This window comes from Aquarana catesbeiana, linkage group LG04 (genome assembly GCF_042186555.1).
Source record: "Aquarana catesbeiana isolate 2022-GZ linkage group LG04, ASM4218655v1, whole genome shotgun sequence".
NCBI lineage: Eukaryota > Metazoa > Chordata > Amphibia > Anura > Ranidae > Aquarana > Aquarana catesbeiana.
Genome location: NC_133327.1, coordinates 634109602 through 634135211, shown reverse-complemented (window position 1 = coordinate 634135211; position 25610 = coordinate 634109602). Strand labels below are relative to the sequence as shown.

The window sequence follows — 25610 nt, the reverse complement described above, 5'->3', positions numbered from 1 at the left end:
ATTCATATTTTAAACAATGTTCTGGCAGGGAGTCTGTCTTTGCCATTTAAAAAAACAACATATTTTTAGATGTAATGTTCTGTGTGGGTTTTTGATTGGTGAGGTTAGTAGTATCAAAAGGCCAGTTTACTGAAGGAGTAATAATCAAACTAACTAGAGTTTTTATTTTCAAAGTCCTAGTGGTGGAAATCCAAGAGAAATTTGAATTTCTGAATTCGTGAAGCCGGTAATGATCACAATTTAATTTGGTTATGGAGGCTTCTGCTGGAAAGCCCACCTATTGTTTGTCTGTCATTGAGATGGTGACATGGCAAAAAGAACTACATTGATCATACCATTTCTGGTGTTACTGCACATCAGACAGAGGACTGCCAGGGTTTGTAGGACCTCTTGGTACAATGAGTCAGCCCTTCTCTGATTTGCATGGAGGTTGTGCATTAAGGTCCCTCTATCCTCAACCCCCACTCCAAGCTTTAGAATATTACTTTAGTCACCAGGAAAATTTAGTTTGAATGTATGCGTATATATGTCACAGGCTCAGCTGATACATGATACCTCCCCAGGTTGACGTTTTTAAAAATTAGTTAGTTTTACAATTACTCATTATACCTCGAGGTTGGGGTTTAGCTTAACTCCCTTAAATCTGATTAGGTGTTGCTGGTAAACACAGGAGAGAGTGCAAATGACAGTTGTAATGAATACTAATGTGCAGGAGGATTCACCATACATTTCTACTGCCTAGACATAGCACTGATGTAGAAACAGGGATAATAACGTTTAAAACTGGGTCAAAACCGACCTCTGCTCCTGAACACCCATACAGTCAATCTAGCAATATCCAAATGCCCTCTTCACTGCTATCACTTTGGGCAAGTATGTGGCTGGTCAATCCTCCTGGGGAAGAGGGGACATACTGTACAAGGTTGAGTAGGTATATCAGTGGGTTAGGTGAAGAAGGGGACTTATCAATGTTAGAGGTTTTTGGTACAGTAAGCAATGGGGTAGCTGGGTTATGTATTAAAGGTGTCACGACGGTTAGGGATTTTAATCTAGAGCAATGGGTATGGGATTAAAGTTTAGGGGAGGTCTTGTTTCATAACTCGCAGTGGTCTAAGTGTGTCAAGCTATGCCACTGCTATACAGCAATGCTCCGCAACAGTAGATTTCTCTCCAGTTGAACATGCATTCACCAAATACATAAAGTTTATAAAATTTCTAGCACTAGTGAACCTGTAGTGTCTTAATAGCCAGCTAGATGAGGGATGGATGAATGGATGGAAGAGAAATTGAAATATACAAAATAGTGTAAAACTGTAACATTAAACCGTAACATTAAAATGTCCAGTTATACACAGCAAAAAATGCTAGGATTTCCTTGCTAGGGCCAGTGCTATATACATTGTATGTGAATTATAGGCGTGACTTTATCAGCAACACCCAGTGATAAAATTAGAGGTAGAGGCAGTAGTAGCATCTCTATATAATTTGTTCAGATGTTTCTTGTAACTATGGAATTTCGAAAAGCCGGCAATGACATTGGTTAGCACTTCCGCCTAGCAGCACTAGGGTCATTAGTTCCAATCCCAACCATGGCACAACCTACCTGTAGTTTGCATGTTCTCCCTGTACCTGCGTGGGTTTTCTCCAGGTACTGTGCTTTCCTCCCACACTCTAAAGACATTCTGGTAGGTTAACTGTATCTTGTCTAAATTGGCCTAAGTATGTATGAATGTGAGTTAGGGACCTTAGATTGTAAGCTCCTTGAGGGCAGGGACTGATGTGAATGTACAACATATATGTAAAGCACTATGTAAATTGTCGGTGCTATATCAGTACGTGTAATAAATAATAATACTTAGCGACAGAGTCCAGGCACCTGTTACAATGAAATAAAGTTTCTGTGTATGCGGCCACCTCCAGAGTCCAGGCATGGACCTGTGCAGAGTTCCAGACCCTAAACAGCATCCTGCTGTACAATTAGAGCTATCAGGATTTATAACAACTGGAGAACAAAGAATGAGCAAAAAAACTGAGCTGTTGCCTATTGCAACCAATAAAAACTATTGTTTAATATTTCCATAAAATGAATGGGAAAACCTAAATAGTTGGTAAAGGCAATGAATTTGAGCTTGTTTTCTTTGCTCCAGTTTCATGGAACGGCCCCATAGACAAGTCTCAGATTTGCTCATCAGTGAGAAAGACAGCATGAATTTGAAGTAAATGTGTCTCTACATTGTTTTAATCTGCTTTTTTTTTACATCTGCTATAAGTGCACCTTAGATAACAAACCAAGAATATATCTTTATTGCCAAAGCATTCTGTGGACATTGCATGGGTGAGATTTAGCTATATGAAGTCACTTTTGCTGCCCAGACATTTTGCCTTTATAAACCAAGATGTTCTGTGAACAATATTTTAAAGATGCTGTAAATAAAGGTGGATGCCTGGGGTTCAGCTGTAGAAGGTAATCAAGTGTCTTCAATGGGTTTGACATGGAGTGGGTGTTAGTGAAAGCAGTGTACCATAAATCTTGTCATGGAGGTTTTCAGGCCCTGCACTGTTTCGTAGCACAGACAATTTTCTCTCCTTTTAAAAATATAAATATGCAGAATTTAGTTCCAGATGAGAACACTTTTCCACCTACAGACTCTAACAGAATCAGTGACCAAAACAGTGGGTTAATGACTGCCAAGAGGGAGAAGTGGCCATCCCTGTGGGGTGATGAAATAAATTTAGTAGGATTTACACACAATGGGACAGTGAGATCAGAAAACTACCTTGAGAGGGCAAGTAAGGCTAATATTGATGTGTGTGTGTATGTGCCTGTGTGTGCACAATATATTCAAGCTCAGGGAACAAAGAAGAGAGATTAAAGGGATATTCCAGCTTAATGGAAAAGTAGACCTATGTCTGACACCTTTATTAATTGTCAGGCTTTCCTGCACTCCCTTACTAAGCAATGGAACTACAACTCATACTTGTTATTGCCTTGATGAACTAAATCCAGACACATACATTAGACAGTGGACAGATCTGCATCCAACAGACAACAAACTTTATTTTTTTTAAACTGGCAATAGCATAAAATAAAACACTCATATTGTCTATACTGTATCAGTGTTTTCTCTGCTGCAGTTTGCAAGCTAATATCCCTGGCACAATCAAAAAGACACAAACAAGCACAATTTTTTGGTTGGAAGCTGAATAATGTTTTAGTATAGTTTTGAACACTGAAGGGAAATTGGATCATTCAACAAATCCCAAACAAACCAAGGAGGTCAACCAAACTTTGTGTCAACATTGTTCTTGTTGGAAATTTATTCCAGATACCCAAAACTAGTTGCAACAAGAGTAGTTACACCTTAGCTACCAGCTTTCAAAAAATGGCTGTCAGCCTGCGATTGGGCAATAGGTATAACTATTAGAAATATAATCATGTTCATCTTCAAAAATCTCATAGTCTGGACCGAAGTTCCATACAGCAAACATAGGTCAGTCATGTTTCTCTGAGTAACACATTCATAATTAAAGATTCCAGACTGCTGCTGATTCTAGTCCCCTGACTCCGAGATGCTTTAATGTAAAATTGGGTTCTAAAGCAAGGTAGTAGCTTTGTTCCTTCCAAACCACCCCATACCTTTTATTGCCATTGATTAGCCTGCAAAGGCAAAGGACAATCATCCCATATCATAGCATATACTCCCCATGAAGTGAGGTAGGTGCACAGCTTTGAACTATTGCACTATGCCTCTGGATTATTGCAGGAGCATGAAGACTAGGCCATCCCTTCTGGACATCAATCAGGCCCCAGGCTTTTGCATAGGTTGTGTTGTGGATGATCTGGCTCTACCCTGACAGCTGGCACAAACTGTCCAGTCTTCATTGTTGCTGTCCCTTTATAGTTTGAACTAAACCAAACATTTAGCAAAGCAGGGTGATGGTTGAGAGTTTGCCCTACTCCTATATGGATCAATTCTAGGTGTGCAGCACAGATTGGGCAAACTCCCTCTTTCAGCCTCTCTACCCCTAGCCTCACCGCGCCTTGTGTAGCCATGACATCACATTCTATTAGTGTCATAATAATGATAGCCTATTGACTGGGGTAGGAGGTTTGGCACAAGACAATTCGTTTAGGGGGACAAGACTTATAAATCTAGCCCTGCTTATAGACCATCTTGTGCTTAAATGAAAAGCTGTCTAAACCAAGGAAGACCCCACCAGAGGAAAATTGCTTAAAAATATCAGACAACTTTATTTCATTAAAACCAGACTAAATTAACTAAATGAGTCTACCAAAATGAAATAAGAAAACGGCAAAACCTTCCTAAAGATTGAATTAATTTAACCTTTTTGGACTCAGAGGTTGGCAAACACATTATACTGGAGTACCTGGCTTCCACACAGTTAAAACCGCAACATACATTCAAGAAGACTAGTTCAAATTATTCACAGCCACGCAGAATTTGTCCTGTGTTGCACTAATAAAATTGGATTAATCATCATCCAACCTGGCCAAAGAAAAACATTATGGGGCACCATGGTGAGTTAGGAAAGGGACGGAAATGCCAAACAGCATTTGTAATCCCATAACTAGTAACAACAAAAGGTATGTAAATAACTTTACAGCTAAAAAAAATGCCTATATATGAACAGATTATTTTTTTCTCATCCAAGTCTTATTAATGAACATTGAGTCATGGAAATTCTATGGGTTTTTTTGTTTGTTTTTTACTTATTCATATATTGTTGACGTAGATTACAGGGCACATTGAGCAATGCAGCCTCTCCAGCCTCTCCAGGAGCTTTCAATCTAACGTTACTTCTGAGTTCTCACAAAAAAGGGCCAGATTACAAAGGATGCTATTTAATCTACCAGTATGTCGTTTTTTGGGGGGGGGGGGGGGCGGAATATAGAACTGTGGGAGGAAATCCATGCACACGAAGAACATACACTCTATTTGGATGTTGCCTTTGGTGAAAATTTAATCCAGAAACCAAGAAATGCAATCCAGGAGACCTAACCGCATATATTCCATTGACACCCATTTGTATATTTTGCATTATAGAGACACTATCACTTTGCCTGTTCATGCCAAAATGGCAGTGCTTGTAAAAAGGCCGCCCTCCGCTGACCAATTGATACACACCAATCCAGTGATCCGCCGTAGCTCTATTCTCTGTCACAGTCCGTAACAAATTATCTAATATTGTCTAGGTTTGGAGCTTAGAAGACGTTGCGACATCTATCCATTCGACATGAGTTGTTTAGACCCAAGCACTTTCACATGGGAGGAGGTCACACACTCCCCCATACCTGGAAGCACCAGGTATTTTGCAGTGGGTGAGGTAAAGGAAGAAGCAGACATAGGTCACTAAAGAGATGAGTATCAGTGGATTGGGGGGCTTTTCACAGAAATGGGCAAAGTGACACTGTCTCTTTAAAAATAATTTATTTTTTTGCCCAACCCATTAAGAATTAAAATAAAATGAATTCTTCATCGCTGCTCTTCCGAGTTTGTATTGCTTCCTCCCAAATAAACAATGAACCAGTTTCTGACCTTTAATAACTAATACAAAATTAGATATCCTAATTAATTATTTTACTTAACCTCCCTGGTGGTTTTTCCGAGTGTGGCTTAGGGTTAAATTTCAGCACCATTAGCGGTAAACCCAGAGCCACGGGATTGCATTGCAGGATCCTGATGTGGTGTACTTAACTTGTCCCCAGGATCCTGCGACATCCCCCGCTGTGTCCACGGGCTCTGTCCTCCTCCCGAAGCCTCTCTGTGCCGGGCTCCGTTCCCTGCAAACGTTGTGACGCACGGGGGCGGAGCCCGGCAGCAAATTCAAAAAAGTGAAAAATCAAAATACATACAGTACACTGTAATCTTACAGATTACATTACTGTATGAAATTATTTCACATCCCTTTTGTCCCCAGTGATTTGTCCAATGCCCTGCATGCAGTTTTATATTATATACACTGTTCTTTCTGCCTTGAAACTGGAGATTGTCCATAGCAACTAAAAAGTGTCCCCTTACGTCAAAAGTGGTTTTAGACCAGCTAGAAAACAGCGATAGTAAATTAGAACACTTGCAGAATTGAGTGATAGTGAACTTATGGGAAAATTAATTTTATTATTATTATATTATTATTTTTTATAATTATTTATATTTATTTATTATATTATAATTTATGATTTTATGTTTCAAACTTCATCATACCTGGGATATCTACTAGACTCTTGTTGGACAGATATAAGTGTGTTATTGCTAAGAATTACAGGCCTACAATATAAAACGCCAAATTTCTATGCAAAATAATTGTAACGAGTTGAGACGCAAAAATCGAACATAATCATACCACCAGGGAGATTAAAGGTCCAATGGTGGACTAAATTACCTACCACTGAAAATTTCCTGTATATCTCAGTCTTTAGTGGTAAAACCATTGATCTCTCCTCCCAAGTCCTAATGAAAGCACCATGGTCTTACAGGAGCATCACACCATCAGCAAAAGAGGCAGTAGATGGAACCCCTAAATTATTGAGATTTCATTTACTACAGTACTCTGAATCATAAACAATTTCCATTTTTTAATAACATACCAACTGTTATCTTTTTTTTTTTTTCATTTAGTGCTGCTGATCTCCTGCAACCTCTTTACAACCATTCCATGTCTGCATTCATTCCAGCAATGGCTGCATGGCATATCCTAGAGTGGGTTTCCTGATGGTGGCAGCAGTGAACCACACCTGCACAATGTTTGTTAAAAAGGTTACTTGTGGTTTGCATTGGAAGCTCATGTGAAAGGGTGACAACTAATCAGAAAAACTGGGAGATAGTATAAGGGAACAGAGCGTTGTCACCTTACACTAACAGTGCCTGAAAAGGACCTTCATAAAAGGATTACCATGTATTATTTAAATGAAAGCTGCAGATTTGAAAATATTGAAAATTACTTTTGAAATAACATTACCATAATAAAGCGCATATGAGATTTTAGTGGTCGTATTTACATTTACTTTAAACTACTCATCAGCAAAACTGTACATATAGTTGACCTGTTTGGTCACAGTTGAGAAGTTTTAAATAGGGCTCTGGAAATTCTTTCTGCTAATAATTAAATGGTCCGTAGTTTCAAATTGTTACAGACCCAACTGTGTGATTGTCCCCACACTTTAAAAATAAAGTATTTTTTAAGACTGACATTTGGTCAATTTATCATCTTTGACCATTCAGTTTTCTTGTATTCCCCTGGTTGCCTGAGAGGGCTGGAAAGAGGCTCAATGGCTTATCGAATCGTATTGATTCCAGGGTGTCAGTGATCTAATCAAGAGCAATCAATACTAATCCAAAATCAATCAAAATACTTTTTACACTATCATTTATCAAATCAGAATGCAACAGCCACTTCCAAGCATAAAATGAAGAAAAATGAGAAAAGCGACAGAGAGGAACGGGAACAAAGAGTAAGTAAGGGAAAAAGGGAATACAAGCAGTTACGAGTTGAAAAACTCTCAAAACCTGTTAACCCCTTCCAAGAGGCATCAAGATTTTAAATAAGATGTTACTCAACGTGACTGAATGAAGAGCACAAGTCAACTTAGCCATGTCTCTACTTAATTTGGGATAAGTTCAATGGAAACTGCTGCTGTTCACAACTTGACAGTTGGCTACTGTAAAATTCAATTATAACTTTGACTTGATTATGTCAGTGGTTTGTGGATAGCTGAAATATTGTGAAGGCTGGCTATAGAATGGCAGATTTATCAACGAGAATGATGGGCTATAACAAATAGTCTCCTTCCTACTCCAAACATGGTGGGACCTGCCAACTGGAAGTATAGCATGTGTGGTCGGCTTGTTTCTATTTCCTACAAGACAACTGCCTGATGACCACACATAAGCTTTCCATCCTGTCATAAAAAAAATTCCAGTGGGCTTACAAACATTAGCTACTAACAACAATTTTTTTTTTTTAAAACCTATGCATAATGACAAAGTATTCAGAGGTTTCTTTTGGATTATATCCTTAATATGTATCCTGATAATCTCTACATTTTCTGTTAGCAATTCTAATAAAGATAGCTAATCTATCTCAACCAAAACTTGCCACCGATAGCCGAATAGAAATATAAGAGCTAAGTTCTCTCAACATATACACATATTTTCATGTACGCTTCAGAACTTAAACAGACCTTCTTTGATATAAGGTAACTCGAGTTTAAGGATCTGGGATCCTTTACAATTGTAAAGCCTAAAAAGTCTAATTCTATTGTGAGCATTGCATAGTCTTATGAAAGGGAATTAAAGAGGTAAATTTATGAGGCTGCATAGTAAACTTTAAAAACACACCCACGACTAAATAACGTATGTCATCAATTCTAAAAAAGATAAATCGAAAAAAGTTGAAACCACTTTTAATATAGGCGGATAGTCACTGCAATGGAAACGGCTGACCTAAAAACCTGCACTGCAGCACACTGGGCTATGGCGGGAACACAGCACCCAGCGCAACTGACACAGCAAGTGGTCGGTCAGGCTACGTTGCAGTAATGACTGCCAAATTTTACAATTATGCTTGCTTTTGTAAACGCAGCTGAATTTCTTAAAAAGATTTTGTTCACTGTGGCCCATTTGCTGCGTGGTTACATAATGGAGAAGACATTATGCGGATATTTTGGCATTCTAATGCATTTGAAAGTCTGTTCGTTCTTGTTCAGAGTAATTGCCACCTAAATTTTAATTTTGGAAGACTTTTATAGCATAGTTTTTAATGATTAGCCACTGTCCTATGGCTCCAGATGTGGGAGTCTTATTGTAGACTGTCTCTTGGTATCAACGTAAAGGATGATGACACACTAATCTCACATTCTTCCACTATTGTAAAGTCAATTAAACTTTTTGCCATGTTCTCTACAAAAACGTAACCAAACACAATGAATGGAGAAGCACTGGTCTCATCTCTTTTTTAATGTGATCTCTGCATATGACGTGTTATTTTGAGTCAGGTAATCTATCCCAGCATTCATAATTGTGCTTCACAAAAAGATATTAGTCTCTAACTTCAAGAAAAGACCGTCAGCCTGAAACATTCACTTCTGTTAATGTAAAAGCATTGGCATTTAACTGCATTCCAGATAAGACGGTGCCAGTAAAACTGATTATTCTTTTCTTATTCAAAGCATATCAGCGTTTCGAAAGCTCTTTCAATCTTATCAGGTGTATGAACAGTGAATTTACTGAAAAACAGTTTGTTCGGCTTCTCTCTTTCTGTGCTAGGCTATCAGATAAACCTGACTAACTAACTGTATTTATACACAATCATACCTAGAATGAAATCAGCAGCATAAACCTGTGATAATACAAACTACTGGCTCTACGTTGAACAACATCGGACTCTCTAAGTACAGAAAAACAACCACCACAAAAAAAAATATCCTCTATTTACTCCAAATTCTTATACAGGGCATTAAATATTGGTGGAATAAAACACGGCCAAATACCTCATTTAGGTTTAATAGGCTTCCCTACACATTATACCTCATTTTAAATAAAGGTGTTTATTAATTATGTTATAAAATGATATACACGTGGGGCATATTTATAGCGCAGTAAATGTGACTTTCACCGAACAATTACTGGAGGTGAATCAATCACTGTCACTTAAAACACATGCATCTGGACGATCCACCTGCAGTGAATGTTTGGTGAATATCAGATCCAATGCTTTATAAATACGACCCTAAATATTTGGAATTTAGTTACTTTTTTCATTTCTATTAAACAAAGGTAAAATTTGTTAGTTGAGTAGTTCTCCTATCGCCAAAGGTCTCTTTCACTCGTGAGTGTTTGGAACTATTGGTGTTTTAATCCATAATCATTTATATACAATATCTGGCCCCGGCATAAGTTTTTGTGAATATGTTTACTGCTACATTTTCATTTGGATTGATTTATTTTTAAATCTTCTGTTAACTATTACATGTAATTCTCTGATTGAATGGCCTACACAATGTAGGCTGTACTGTTTTGTGAACATATCATTGTATTTGTACTCCAAATTCTTCTAACTGGAATGATCACGTTCCTTGGACTTTCTCTTTATTTACATCTAGCTCTTTCTATTCCTGTTTTTATGTTAATAAACAAAGCACACGGCACATAAAGTATATAGTAAAAGTTATTTTTATCATAATGATGTAATAATTGAGAAATAAACTGTTAATGAAAAAAAAAAAGCTTGTGGAATTGCATATGGTATTGGGTTATTAAATCAAGAGGCAGTTTTTCGCCTATAAAGAAAAATAAAAAATAAAGTCTTCGCTTTTCTAAAGGCTTATGGTTTTTTGAGCAGTCTTATGAAGATTCCTTGTTATTGCCAGTTAGATTACAGAATGTGACATGTTTTCACATTCTGTTCACAGCTACTCTCCCGGAACAAAACTGCTAAATAACACTGGTCTTTTATGTTTCTGCGCACAGCAGTAAGATGACTTGTTAGTTGACATTATCTGTAACATGTCTGATGCTCAGTATTACTGTACAGACAAAGCTTTGAATAATTCTACTTTACCTTACCATAAAAATTTTAGAGATGGGTTATATTACTAAGAGAAATTTATTCAAAAATGTCCACAAAAACTTTAAGTCTTCAAACTTTAGCAAATGTTACATTGACAGTTAATCATACCCTTGGAATAAATACTTGAACTAGATTTGCGAACAGCGTATCATCATAAAAATACCAAGAGTGATGTAGTCTAGAGGGAGAAAGATCACTCCTATGGTGTATTATTGTTACAGGTTAAAGGTCAACAAGGTTATGACATTTCCATATACATTGACAGTGAGTCGAGAGTCTATATTTTAGGGTTGTCCTGCATTATGTATTTTTCACAAGAGTGTTGGGACAAATTAATTGTACAAAAGATGGACCTCAATTTACACTAGATGTGGTAGTGTTTTAGGCTGATACGTTAAACAATATGTTTGTAGTATATTTTAATATTTAATTATAAAACATGTTTTTGTTGGGGCTGCTAGGTCAAGAAGACATCTTTGATCATTTCTTCTTTGAAAAGTCACACCGCGGCATGAGCTGAATTATTTTATTCCTTTATTATGAAATGAATAAGGTAATTATCCTAATGTTTAGGACCATTTCCATCAAAGCGTCAACACGTACACCTAATTTTTTAAGGGACTGCCGCTACCAGAATTACTAAATTTATCAATGACCAAAACTTTTCTGGGGAAAAAATTTGGAACAACGGCCATTTACACTAAGTGGTTACGAACTATCTACAAAATCAGAAAGTGTATTTAAAACAGATGGTAAAGCAGATGACACACACACTCAATCAACCCTCCTGAAAAGTAGAATAAGCAATTGTATTTTAAGGCAATGAATTAATACATTTTAGTGTTCTTTTTAAAATTACTAGCTTGGTTGTAGCTTAGGTCTGAAATAGCTTCAAGCACTGTTCTGTTAATGGAGCCCATCGCTTAGGCAAATAAACTAAGGATCTCAGGTAGTGCACCAGCACAATGAATGAGAATTGGCAGTCACGTGCCCTATCCATGACCTCAAGACAAATGTTTTCAACGTGAGACTAATGAATTGGTTTTACAGTAAATGTTATGCATCACACGCACCTCTGGCACTGAAGGGGTTATTGTATTTTCAGCTTGAAATGCACGACTGCTTTGCTCTGACCTTCTGACAGCAAAGTTAATGCAGTGAATTTTTTCTAATTTGTTTGGCTATGCAATGTATTGTGGGCCTCTACTGCAGATTTTCAGTGCAGGAGCCCTATACTTTTCTTTTCTCTCCTATGAGTGAATCAGTTCACATATGATTTCAGTTAGCGAACTGTTTTTAATCTATTAATAGTGGACTACAGCCAGTTCTTTGTTGATGGAGTGGTACCACCAACGTCAAGCAGCATTTCAGTCTCTACATCTTGGTCGATTCTTGTTTCAGCATCTGTGACATAGTGGCTACATGATGCATGGGACAGGTGTCATTCGAACTAATGTAATCCAGTGATTGGCCCTCTAATATGACCCGGCACCACCTGAGCTCAGTCCCTTTCTGATAGCAGAATAATAATTTGGTGCTGTGAAGTCTTCATTCAGTTATTAGGGATTCCTACTTAACCTCTCTGATTGCTCATGGGAGCAGGACTGGTGATGTTGTCTGACGTCCCAAGATATGAGATGATATAGTTATATAAACATGCTCTCCAATCTTATTCTCTAACTTTTTTCTTGTATCGCTCTCTACTCTCTTTCTCTCCCTGTCTATTTACATATAAATATTTTTTTTTTACATAAAATAGTCATGGCAATTTATTTTATTTTGTGTTGTCAATCAGAATGTGTATACCCCTTCTTTATCAAAACAGATAAAAAGGGCCTTCCGTGTATTTACTAGTTACTGAATTCTGTTGACATGTTAAATGACACCTTGAATGCCTTGGGTTTACATTAAACATACAGCCCCACAATGTTCTGTGCTTACAGGAGGATAGTTATAGTAAGATAGATATAGATATAGTAAGGACCAGCAACACCCCTGGGGCAACAATAGCAGGAATCATCGTAGCATTAATTTTATATCCATAGCATTTTTTATTTTAATTCTTAAACATCTTACTAGAATACCTGTACCTACATTATTTAATAGAACATATAAGATTTTAATTTGTCTTTTTTTTATGTGATTTAAACTTTTCAAAAGCAGGTACGTGATTAATAGTTTAATAATCTAAACATAACTTTTACTTAATGCGTGTGCGTGTTTGTGCGTATATATCCAACAAAGAAATGGTCATATAAGCTATAATTCCCTATATAAACTTGGCTTCCCTTTTCAATAACTCTTTTGTTTTAAAAAGTTTATTTTGTCTACCGTCCACTGCAAATAAATGCACTAAATATCTTGCCACGTAACACTTTTTCCCTCCCCAAGTCACCTACTTTTCAATGCTGCAGCAATATGATAAAACCCATCAAACTTTCTTTTTTTTATTTCCAACTGACAATTTGAAAAAGAGTCCTGTCTAGTTTACATTTTCACACTTCATTACATGGGAAACACAAGTGCTACTAACAGATGGGCACCCTCTTTTGAAGGGCTGACAAGGGAAAATATAACAGGCCTATTTAGTGTGCAGACAATTCTGTTATTTGTAATTGAGCTGGTACCTTCTCTCTTTTTTTTTTTTTATTATAAACTATTGTAGAAAAACAGTCGCTCAGAACCCTAGAAGTGTGCATATCAAAGTTGTTACTGATAAAGGAATTACATTATCTTTACCAAACAGAAAAGGAGTGTTCTTCAATTGTTTTATACTATTTTAAGTAATTAATAGATATATGATGTTGATCTCTGTTATTCGCTGTCAACGTATGATAGGAGTCAATTAGCTACAATGGAAAAGGTCATATGACTTTTTCACAAGAAAAATAAGGTCTTAATTCAGAGTGTTCAAAATATTCTATTAATTAGATTATTTTTTAAAAAGAGGTTAGTATGTATGAGAGGATTCCTGTGCATTTTTTAAGTAAGGCCAAACCTTAAATCCATAATCTCTGCGGTGATAGAAATATAATGCCTTGTGTATGTCAATTTTTTTCTTCCCCTTTTTTTTTACAATGTTGATTGAATCTTCTTGACAATAACTCAACCATCTCAGGTTTTACACAGATGTCAGTGCTGCTCACTAAGACATTATGCCCATCATTGGCAACCCCTGATGTTTTGGCCCATTAAGAAGGTAGATGTGAACTAAATTGATTCCCAGTATTCTACCGAAATGTATAATATAATAACACCTTCATATATAGCTTCATAAAAGCATTCTAGCTTCTTCAAAAATAAACTAACACATATTTGAAAAATAACTTGCAAAGTTTTCATTTTAAATTCAAATGGTTCGACGTTTGGTTAAAAATAAAAACACAAAGGCATTTGTTAGAATTAGTTGTACTAAATAAGTGAACTCTTTAAATTGTCTCTGAAACACATTGCTCGGAGAGGGGAAAAAAAATAACAATACCACCTGCTTGACCCTATTATTACACTATACAAGGCTTATTCGATTTGGGAAAAATGATTCTCTATTTAATAAAAGCCCAACATACTAACTCAATGTGGTACATGGACTGGGCATCCTTTCCATGTAATATACACCTTTCTTTTGATAACTGTATTTACTCAAAAGTAAACTGGGAAAAGAGCAGTAATAAAAAAATGAAAGAAAACAGGATTACCAATAATGATCAAATAGCAAAGCTCAAATAGACATCACAGAAGTTGAATAATGCAAGTAGACACTAACATATGCATATATGCAAAAAAAATAAAAAATTACTAAGTGTATGTTTCTCAAAAAATGTATTATATGTAAATGTACTTCCTCTATATAACATTAAGGAATTCAAATTTAAATAATGCTTAGGTTAATTTAAAAAAAATAGCTATAACTGTATTTTCTACTACAGTACGTAACTACAGTGTAATGGGCAGTGTGCTGTACCAAACACAGCATAATACCCCAGTTATCTTAGGTTATAGACATTGGCAGTAGATTACGGAAGAGATTGTTGTCAGCTAGCCACTGAATATACATACTAGCCGTAGCTATCTTCCACACTTATGGTATGTATATATAAAAAAAAAAAATAAAAAAAAAAAAAAATATATATATATATATATATATATATATATATATATATATATATATATATATATATATATTTGAAATTTACTGAAAACAAAGTTGTCAGAAAATCTACATGTTTTTGAATGATACAAAAATGTAAATGTTTACAAAAATTAAGGTTTAAAAGAAAAAAATGCTGTCTCTAAGTGGCTAGAAATACATGTTTTACCTATATAATTCTATTGAACGAAACATGATACATGGAGTCAAAATATACTGAGGCATATAAGTAAAACAATGAGTATGCAATGAGATACAGTGTTGCTTTGCCAAAGATTAGCAGTATTGTTAGTAATAGTGGTGGTGGTCATAGAAATAATAATAATAATAATAATATTAACAATGGAAAAATATAAAACACAAAAAAAACACATGAAAATTGAAAAGGCATCACATACAGAAAAAAAGTGAAAAAAAAATATATTCCTACCATGAAGGTAAGGTTTTATTTTCTGAAAAAGTGTTCGTCCTCACATTAACAGCATGTCTGTGTACATATACCATTTCCCTAAGATAAAGATAAAAGAATTTATCAGTTGTCTGGGGGAAATGCTTTACAAAAAAAATACCAAAGCAAAACATTTCCACCATTGATTAGTGAGAAAATAAACAGTATAAAGCATGTAAATCATATGCGCTATCTATTAAGCATGCATATAAATGAATAGGTATACCTAATATTAGGGTGTATAAATTTATATCTATTTAAAATTGTATATTTTATAAGCAAATAATGCAATAATAATTTATTTATTACAGGATGTTAGTGAAAAAAAAAAGTCTGCATTTTTTTTTACCCTGTACATAAACACACATACAGTCATGTACACAATTGCAATGTAGTTACTGCACTCTAGTCTCACATACTTCCACAACCACAGATGTGACATCAAGGTGTAAGAGGTCTTTTCGAGGAAAATACACACACACACACACAAACACACACAGTGGAGATGCATATATGTCCGGAGGAGGACAGAGGGGTCTGTGGGTATCAAACACACACACACACATAGGACAAGTTGAAGAGCCCAAGCAGAGGAAAGGAAAGAAGATGTAATGACTAGTTCTATGTGTCAGGCTGCTGGGACTAAGGGTGTCACTCCTACACTATCAAACACACACATAAAGCAGGACTGGAGGCAGAGAGGCTAAATATTTTACTGTCAGAGCATGTCTAGGATAGGAATTAATTTCTCTTCCATGTACTTCAAGACAATGACAATTTAATACAAGGCTGTGGGATGGCAAGGAGGGAAATATGGAGGACAAGGAGAAAAATATCTTGTATAGGTCGCAGTCATGGAATAAAGGGATTTTTTGCAGCACTGATAATAGTATTGATTAATGCATAATAATAAGTATAATAATAATAATATGAATAATAACAATAATATTATTAATAATACAACTTATTAAAATATGTAAAATTCATATAGCTTTACTAAATGTATTGCATTACGCAGCTTTACATGTTTTTGCGCATGTGTGCGTGTGTATGTGCATGGTGCTGTGTGTTTGTGTGTACATGTATATTCAGGCATGACTCTGTGGACAGTAGGCACATTAGAGGAAATCGTGCATGTCTCATTCTATTATCTATCTATTTATCTATCTATCTATCATTCTATCTATCATTCTACTTCTTTACTATATACAGTAATTTACATCTGACAAGATAACTAAAAAACAGGATAGTTAAAACCAGAAGCAGAATTTGGTCAGGCGATTTCCCAAAACACCATTATCAGTGTATTTATGTTCTAACCCCCGTGCGTTTAACAAACTGCACCAATGCAAGCTACAAAGGTAAAGGTGTTCCCTACAATTTACTTAGTATCTGATATTTAAACCTACCCAACAACTACATTCCCCTTAACTCTGGGTTTGCTAGGGTTAGATATGGGGGGGGGGAGTGGGGGGTTCCCCAAGTCTTCACTAAGGCAGCAGGATAAAAAACAATGGCACATTCTTTAATGCTCAATGACAATACGCTTACCTTCAAGCGAGAGTTACAAGATAGTGAAGGATTCAGCTACTATGATTAGACTTGATGTTATCTGAAAACTTTGGAAACCCCCAACCAAAGCCCATCACTTTATGGAATGAAAATGACCCAGCCCATGACTTTGTTTAAAAATCAGCATTCAACTCTACAAGCCTACTTCAAACAATGGCCCATCCATTGAAATGTGGACACGATTATAAGCTGGGGTTGTTGGTAATTTCTAATTATATGTTCCTGTTGGTGGCATGCACGTGTTTCATGCCTGTTTCCTGGAGAAGAGTCGAAAAAATATTGGCACCTTGCCTGGTAGTCTGTACTTGTTTTAAATGTTTTGGTAACAAAAAATGGGGAGGGGGGTAACCAAATTGTCCACTGTACCATTAAAAGGCATCCATTTGCGATGGAAAGCGGCAAAAGACCAACCTTTCTGGGAAATGAATGGGTTTCCACAAGGGCTTTCCTATTAACATGGGTTAATTACAGCTGCAACGCACCGGGCTCAGTAAGTAAAGGAGCACAACTATAAACACATTAAAATGAGCATTCAGCTGTCAGGTTGGAATGTCAATGTTGAGGGGACACGAGATGTTTTCGGCACTCTTCCCAAAAAAAAAACAAAAAACAAAAAAAAAAAACAGCTAAACTCAGTATAATGAGAAAAAAGAAAAAGGAAATTTATCATACAACGTTGAAGCACTGGTCTAAAGGTAGCTAGTTAAGTCACTAACCTGCCAAATCTGTGTGTTACAACCTTTAAAGACCACAACATCTTTTTTTTTGGAACTCTTTAGTCTGACGTTAGAGAGAAAGCCTCCAGCTCCTGCTTGCTAAGTTACACCATTCTATTCCCTGAAGCTCCCACTCTGCAAGGCTCATAGATGCTTTATTGACACAAGCTCTCTAGGGACAAAACTTTAAGATATAAAAAAAGTAAAGCAAGGGAAAGGAGATCCCAGTCAGTACAGCACAATTCTGAGATCTCAGCTGGGAACCTGATCACTTAAAAGCAATCATTTAAGATTGTGTACTCACTTATTGCACTAATGTCATCTTATCTCAGAGTCCTGACAAGCAGTAGCGCTCTCCTATCAACATTACACTTGCTACAGTTTAAGCATTTGTTATGCTTTCCAAAAAAAAAAAAAAAGCAAAAAATAAATAAATAATTAAGGCCATAACATGTAGTAATTAGCTTCTATAAAATTGTATCCTAGAGTCGTACAGACTTCAATCTTTCCCTATTGTTTTACTAAAGTGTTACTACAAACAGGAGCTCCTTCTCTCCCTATTTTGGACTGTTTCATTTGCCTTTCCGCTTCCCAACAGCTGTGACAACTGTTAAAACAGTCAGTAAAATTAAGTCAGCTCTATAATCCTTTAGTCAATGTAACATTTTAATCAGAAGTGGAAGGAGTTTTATCTAAAGAGCCTACTGTTTTCATTTCCAGGGATGAGATTGACACATATGTCAAAACGGGCCCATACATTTATTGCATCTGTTCCCTTAATAACAATTATTTTAAAGAAAAGGGGGGATGCACTTAAGTGGGCTTAGGTTATAACATTCTCAACTGTCTGACACCCAAGCACTACTTGCCTCGAGCACACGGTTGTCGGATGTTCCCGAAAAGATTTAATTTTTTTTTTTTATTTTTTTTAGTTTTTAAAACGGGGCAGGCGGCTAAGTTAACAAATTCTGAACGCACGTTAGTACATTGCCAAGGCATGGTGTACCTGACAATACGAGTATAAAGTTTATGCACTATACAAAGTACAAAGCACTTTTTCAATAAAAAATGGTACTAATCAAATCAAATTTATACTAGAAAGGGGTTCGTAGAGTGAACGCGCAGGACAACTACTACTTCTGCACTATGCGGTACAAGCTTTAAAACACTGTCCCTGCATCTGACATCTGCACACAGATCGCTTCCATGCATCTTTCCTAAGAGGCTTATCTAAACTAATCATTCAAATTAGGTATAAGAAGGTAAATTTAAGAAAGCTTCTTTAGTAAAGACAGAGCGTTGACCACACTTCAAAGGTTGTTTCTTATTTACTGCACAGCAAACTTGAAAAACTTCAGGATAAGGAATGGCGTCTAAGAATTTATGATGGGTGACAGTACCTAATTCAGGCACCTGCCTCTTGTGTTGTCAGCTTTAAAGCCTGACATCCTCCTATAGTTTTTTTTGTTTTTTTTTAAGAGATTTAGCCTTTAGTTATTTACTTCCTCATTTTATCTCACATTCACGTGGCTACCTTTAGATCCCTACTGAGAAATATGCAGTTACTTCTAATTCCCAAAGCATCATTGCAAGCTGTATTGCAGTGAGGTCAGCATGTCTGCAGCCTACTAAGTGCTACTCTCCAGCTCTGACACAGGCACACATGGTCTTGTGTTCAGCTTACAATACCAGAGACTATCCCCACAATTACAGATGCTTGGCTTCATTGTTAGAGTGTAGCAGTGCGACCGGCCCCACATGACACAAATGGATCTGTGACAGATGCAAAGATATCCTGACCGTAAGCAAAAAAAAAAAAAAAAAAAAAAGAGAGCAAACTGCTCAATAAGATACTGACTGAACACAATGAAGCACACACCGTCCCTGTAAGGTAGATAAGTCTACCTTATCTTTTTTTTTTCCCCTGCTTTTTTACATTTTTATATTACAAAACGGGGTGGGGGGGGGGGAATAAAGAAACTTAATTGCAATTTTTATTCCCTGCAGGTCAAAATCATCTTAACTGGCTTGGGTTACTCATTGACCGATCCCTATCCTAGTTAATGCTTACCCACCTAGAATTCTTACTCGAGGCTGAGAAACAGAAGACTGCTTCGCAAATAGTTCTCCAAACATGCTTTACCATTTTCAAGTCATTATCCCACAGCACTTGCACTGAGTCTATGACAGGCTGCAAACACAACAAGCAGATCTAGGGTCTGAATGGCATGCAGGTTGAGCTCTGTCCAAGGGGTGGTGGGGGTGGGGGGGGGAAAGAGAGAACGAGAGAGAGAGAGAGAGAGAGAGAGAGAGAGAGAGAGAGAGAGAGAGAGAGAGAGGCTTCTAAGAAAATATGCTGCACCCTCGTGAAACGACACATTTGAACACTTTGCTAAGCTTTTGTGCCAAGTGCCTATTCTTAGTACCTGAATAAGAAGAGCCTGACGTACAGCTGTCCCCTTGATTGTGGCAGGACTCACAGTGGAAGGTAACAGTAACAATTCCCAACTCACACAATTGAAGAAAAAAATAAATAAAAAAGGAACAAACCCTCGGCACAATAGAGAGACAAGACTAGCAAACAGAGATCACTCATGCACAGAAATCCTCTTAGCCTCTACCTGCATTCTCCATCCTAATGTAAAGCATTAAAGGAATATAAAACAAAACAAAACAAAAAATCAACAAAAAAAAAAAAGAACAAGAACAAGAGGTACCTACTCTTCTTCGTAGTGCAGGGAAAAAGACTCAGGAAGGCAAAGTTCTACCGAATCCATGTGCGCCCGGCAACCATAATTTGTGCACCCCAGCTATAAATCAAAGTTTCCTTGTCAGAGGGACAGTTGCAATTAACACAAATGTTCTCCTTGTGACAAGCCTATAGGCACAGCCAGTTGGGACCAAAAGCTCTCACACTCTCCTAATCAAGGACTTAAAGCCCCGATTGCAGCTTATTAATATGAAGTAGAGCTTTACATATGCAGTCCCTCTGGCCCACTTGGCTATTGGATTGGTGGGAGGGTGGCCAATGAAGAGCAAGGGAGGGCAGGAGCTCCGCACATTGTGACAGCTAGGCAGGTACTAAGGGAGGGGGGGGGGGGGGGAGGAACAGTGTGAGGACGGACTGAGATAGAGGGAAAAGCTCTCATGAGCTAGAAATGTTTCCTTTGGGCTACAATACAAAGAGGGAATAAAAGGTTTCTCTGTTTGGGCATTAAACGTTTGTTATAACATTAAACACAACTCACCAGAGCCAAATGAAAGAAAGATTTCCTGTACAGTAGCTCCCTTTTTTTTTTTTCCTCTTTACTAAGTCAGGGGCATTAAGTTTTTACATTGCTTCCCTGCATGTCAATTTCTCAGATTTCTTTTTTTAATGCTTTTGTAGCAATTTTAAATTTTTTTCCCCATCTTGTTTTTTTTTTTTTTTCATTTTATTTTACGTTTTCTCATAGACACGAGCTACAGTATTTCTTTTCTGGCATTAGGGTTAACGACACAGTAATAAGAAATTATCGGAAATTTTTCATCGGGTGTCAATTTTTATCTCCAGGTATTTCCTGCAGAATTTCCGTCGCCGCGTTTGGTTAATCTGAGTCGAGAGGCTGGCGGTCGCATCGGTTCCTCCTCGCCGCCCAGCGCAAAAAAGGACTGTCAGTCGTTGAAAGGGTTAATACGATTTAAAAAAAAGGGGGGGGGGTGATGGTTCTCGAGGGCGATGTTTTAGTACAGATCCCTGCGGTCCGTGAGGTTTGGAAAAAATTGAAACATTTTTGCACCGTTTTGCATGTGTCACAATACCGATTTAAAAGATGAGCGCAATACTTGAGATGGCTCTGATAGGGTTAAAAATTACCTTCGGCTGTTAGCGTTCGCTGCGTTTTCTTGCTGCAGGTAAATCCCCCCCCCCCCCATTTTCCATACGGAATTTTATTAGTAAATTCGGGGCGGTGGGGTGCTGTTAACCGTTCGAGGCTACGCCTGCGTTGAACGCCCCCTTTTCCCTGGAAGGGTTAATGTCAAAGAATAAATGGCTACCGGCGATGGCATTTTATTGCATGAGATATAGTTAGCCAATGCAATTTTCATCTCTATGGTCAACTCGTCCGGGAAGCGAATGCTTGCGATTTTCTAGAGCCTCTATTGGTTTGTAGCGCAATACCGGAGATGGATCTGATAGGGTTAAAAATTACTTTCAGCTATAAGCGTTCGCTGCGTTTTCTTGCTGCAGGTAAATCTTTCTCCTCCTATTTTCCTTACAGAATTTTATTAGTAAATTTGGGGCGGTTGCGCGCTGTTAACCGTTCGAGGCTACGCCCACGGCGAACTACCCCTTTTCCCAGAAAGGGTTAATGGCTACCAGTGATGGCATTTTACTGCATGAGATATAGTTAGCCAATGCAATTTTCATCACTATGGTCAGCTCGTCCGGGAAATAAGTGCTTGCGATTTTCTAGAGCCTCTATTGGTTTGTAGCGCAATACCGGAGATGGCTCTGACGGGGTTAAAAATTACTTTCAGCTGTAAGCGGTCGCTGCTCTTTCTTTCTCCAGGTAAATCTTTCTCCCCCCATTTTGCTTACGGAATTTTATTAGTAAATTCGGGGCGGTTGCGTGCTGTTAACCGTTCGAGGCTACACCTACGGTGAACGGCCCCTTTTCCCGGAAAGGGTTAATGGCTACCAGTGATGACATTTTACTGCATGAGATATAGTTAGCCAATGCAATTTTCATCGATATGGTCAGCTCGTCTGGGAAGCGAATCCTTGCGATTTTCATAGAGCCTCTATTGGTTTGTAGCCCAATACCGGAGATGGCAATGAAAGGGTTAAAAACTATCCCCGGCTTTAAGTGTTCGCTGTGTTTTCTTGCTCCAGGTAAGTTTTTCTCCCCCCCCCCCCATTTTCCTTACGGAATTGTATTAGTAAATTCGGGGGGGTGCCTTGCTGTTAACTGTTCGAGGCTACGCCTGCGTTGAACAGCCCTGTTTACATGAAAGGGTTAATGGCTACAGGCGATGACATTTTATTGCATGAGATATAGTTAGCTAATGCAATTTTCATCGCTATGGTCAGCTCGCCCGGGATGCCAATGCTTGCGATTTTCGGAATTCTCGCTAAAGCGTTCATTACTACCTGCAGTGAAATGTCCGATAGGTAACTTTTTGGTATCAGAGTTATTAGTGTAAATTTTTTGCTCTGTGCAAAATTATTCTCAACACAGAATTTGTATTGGACTTTTCTGCAATTGCGGCATACAAAGCTTAGTGGGGTTTGTTTTTTTTTTTTACAAATTCTTTGTTTTGTAAGCTACGCAGCGCCCGCAAGGTGTTGTCACCTCGCCTGGGACGGGGTTAATATTACATCGCCGTCGTTTGGAAAAGGCTAAAACAGAACCTTCTTGGTGAGCCTAGACACCTCTGATGCTGACGGGGTTAAGTGTGTGCTAAGACGCACATTACACTCATATGTTTATCTAGATAAATACACGCCTTGGTGCACTTGTCAACCCCCATTGCTTTTTAACTGAGCGAGCACGTATGAACCAAATTTAACACGTCTAGAGCACAAATTCAGATTATGTTAAAAACAATGGGAAAAGCTGGGGCAGTCACATTGATCAATCCCTTTCTTCTATCTGTCAGCGAGCAGATTACAGCGCACTAACCGCACACTGCTGGAACTCCTAACAAGATAAAGGCGAGTACACTACAGTAGCCTGCGCAGGGGACGATCACTGCACACGCGTGTAAACAATAAAAGTGGCATTTTCTGTCGGCGGCGGCCGTGTACTCCGGCCCAAATAATAACATTCCGATTCATCAAAAAACGCCCAGGGTGTAATTAAACCCTTGTGAAAATTGATACCGAATCGCCTGACGTAATATTCCACAAATTTTCTTCTCGGAGCCGCTGGAACATAATTGCCGTGCGGGCTTTATAAATAGAAAAGGGAAACAAACCGAACGGAAGGGATATAGTGTGATGTGTGTCAGGATTTGAAGGTGTTAACCTTTTCACTGACTTATTCAGTGGAACTTTAACACTCGCTGACCTGAGGTACAGTGTACGGTGTCGTAACCCATAGCAACCGAGAAGCCTTCGTCTTTTCATGATGGTATAACCTTAATTGGTTTATATTGGCTACTGCCCTTAGCATATGGTCACTGCACTAAGTCTTAGCTTTATAGCTAAAGGAGTCCGAGGTATGACGTAAGATGTCATAACCCATAGCAACCGGGAAGCCTTCATCTTTTTATGATAGTAAAATTTTAATTGGTTGCTATTGGCTACTGCCCTTGGCACATGGTCACTGCCCTATCCTTAATGCCCTAGCTTTATAGCTAAAGGAGTCCGAAGTATGTTGCAAGATGTCGTAACCCATAGCAACTGGGAAGCCTTCATCTTTTTATGATAGTAAAATCTTAATTGGTTGCTATTGGCTACTGCCCTTGGCACATGGTCACTGTCCTATCCTTTATGCCCTAGCTTTATAGCTAGAGGAGTCCAAAGTATGGTGCAAGGTGTTGGAACACATAGCAACAGGGAAGCCTTCATTCTGTCATAACGGTATAATCTTAATTGGTTGCTAATGGCTACTGCCCTATATTTTATGCCTTAGCTTTAAAGCTAGGGGAGTCTGAAGTATGGTGCAAGGTGTCGTAACCCATAGAAACTGGGAAGCCTTCATTCTGTCATGACGGTATAATCTTAATTGGTTGCTACGGGCTACTGCCCTATGCTTTATGCCTATAGAGCTAGTGGAGTCAGAGGTATAGTGCAAGGTGTCATAGCCCATAGCAACCAGGAAGCCTTCATCTTTTCATGATGGTAAAATCTTAATTGGTTGCTATTAGCTACGGCCCTTGGCTCATGGTCACTGTCCTATGCTTTATGCTTTAGCTTTAAAGCTAGGGTGGGTCTGAAGTATGGTGCAAGGTGTCGTAACCCATAGAAACCGGGAAGCCTTCAGCCTTTCATGATGGTACAATCTCAATTGGTTGCTATGGGCTACTTCCCTAAGCTTTATGCCTTTATAGCTAGTGGAGTCAGAGGTATGGTGCAAGGTGTTGTAACCCATAGCAACCAGAAAGCCTTCACCTTTTCATGAAGGTAAAATACTAATTGGTTGCTATGGGCTACTGCCTTCGGCACATATTCACTGCCCTATGCTTTATGCGTTAACTTTATAGGTAGAGAAGCTGGAAGCATGGTGCAAGGTGTCGTAACCCATAGCAACCAGGAAGCCTTCATCTTTTCATGACAGTAACATTGTAATGGATTGCTACAAACTACTGCTCTTTGCATATGAAAACTGCCCTATTGATTATGCCTTCATTTTATAGCTAGAGAATCTTGCAGTATAAGGCAAGGTAAATCATCCCATAGCAACTTGGAAGTTTGGAAGTCTTCGTTTTTATGACAGTTAAATCTTAATAGGTTGCTATGGGCTACTGCCCTTGGCACATGGTCACCGCCCCATGCTTTATGCCTTAGCTTTATAGCTAGAGGAGTCCGAAGTATGGTACAAGGTGGATGCTTTATTTTATGTCTTTAGCTCACCTCAGATCCTTAAGATCTACCAAAAGTATGTAGTGCAAGGGCCTGCTTGATTGGGCTACACATTGATTGGATGGTTTAGTCTCATATTGCACCGTTTTTGGTAAGCCTAGACTTGACTAAACAAAGATCAATTAGTCAGATTGTAATGTATATGAAGGATCTGGTTGCCTTCAGCAACTGGCTGTCTTCATCTCTTTATTGATTGCTATGGTACTGTTCTTTGTTCATGATCACTGTCCTATGCTCTAAGGTTCTGGCGGTATGGTGCAAGATATTGTAACCCATAGCAACCAAGAAAAATGTCATCCTTGCATAGCAGTAAAATCTTATTTGGTTGCTTAGTTCTACTGCTGTTCACACTTGATCACTCATTGATGATTTATAGCTTAATTTTATAACTAGAGGAGTTGGAAGTGCAGTGCAAGATATTGAATCCCGTAGTAACCCAGGAAGCCTTCATCTTTTTATGACAGTAAAATCTTAATGCTCCTTGCACATGAACACTGCCTTGTGCTTTATGTTTTAACTTCATAGCCAGGGAAGGTGTGATTCAGTGCAAAACATTGTAACCCATAGCAA

The 25610-nt window shown here is 38.0% G+C and overlaps 1 protein-coding gene across 6 annotated transcripts in view; it reads right to left on the bottom strand.

Annotated features, from left to right (window-relative positions):
- ESRRG (estrogen related receptor gamma) overlaps nucleotides 1–25610 on the bottom strand; it is a 1188946-nt gene that overhangs the window by 266785 nt on the left and 896551 nt on the right. Inside the window, exons 1-2 of one of the 6 annotated variants that reach the window (XM_073628374.1) lie at nucleotides 20188–20446; nucleotides 15165–15242 (exon numbers count right to left, since the gene is read on the bottom strand). The exons of 1 other annotated variant lie outside the window; for it this stretch is intronic. In XM_073628374.1, coding sequence (XP_073484475.1) covers nucleotides 15165–15238 — 74 coding nt within the window. In that variant the 5' untranslated portion in view covers nucleotides 15239–15242; nucleotides 20188–20446. Of the gene's footprint in view, nucleotides 1–15164; nucleotides 15243–16733; nucleotides 16776–20187; nucleotides 20447–25610 lie in introns of those variants that run through there. 4 more of the 6 variants (XM_073628373.1, XM_073628378.1, XM_073628376.1 and 1 more) reach the window with 4 other exon arrangements.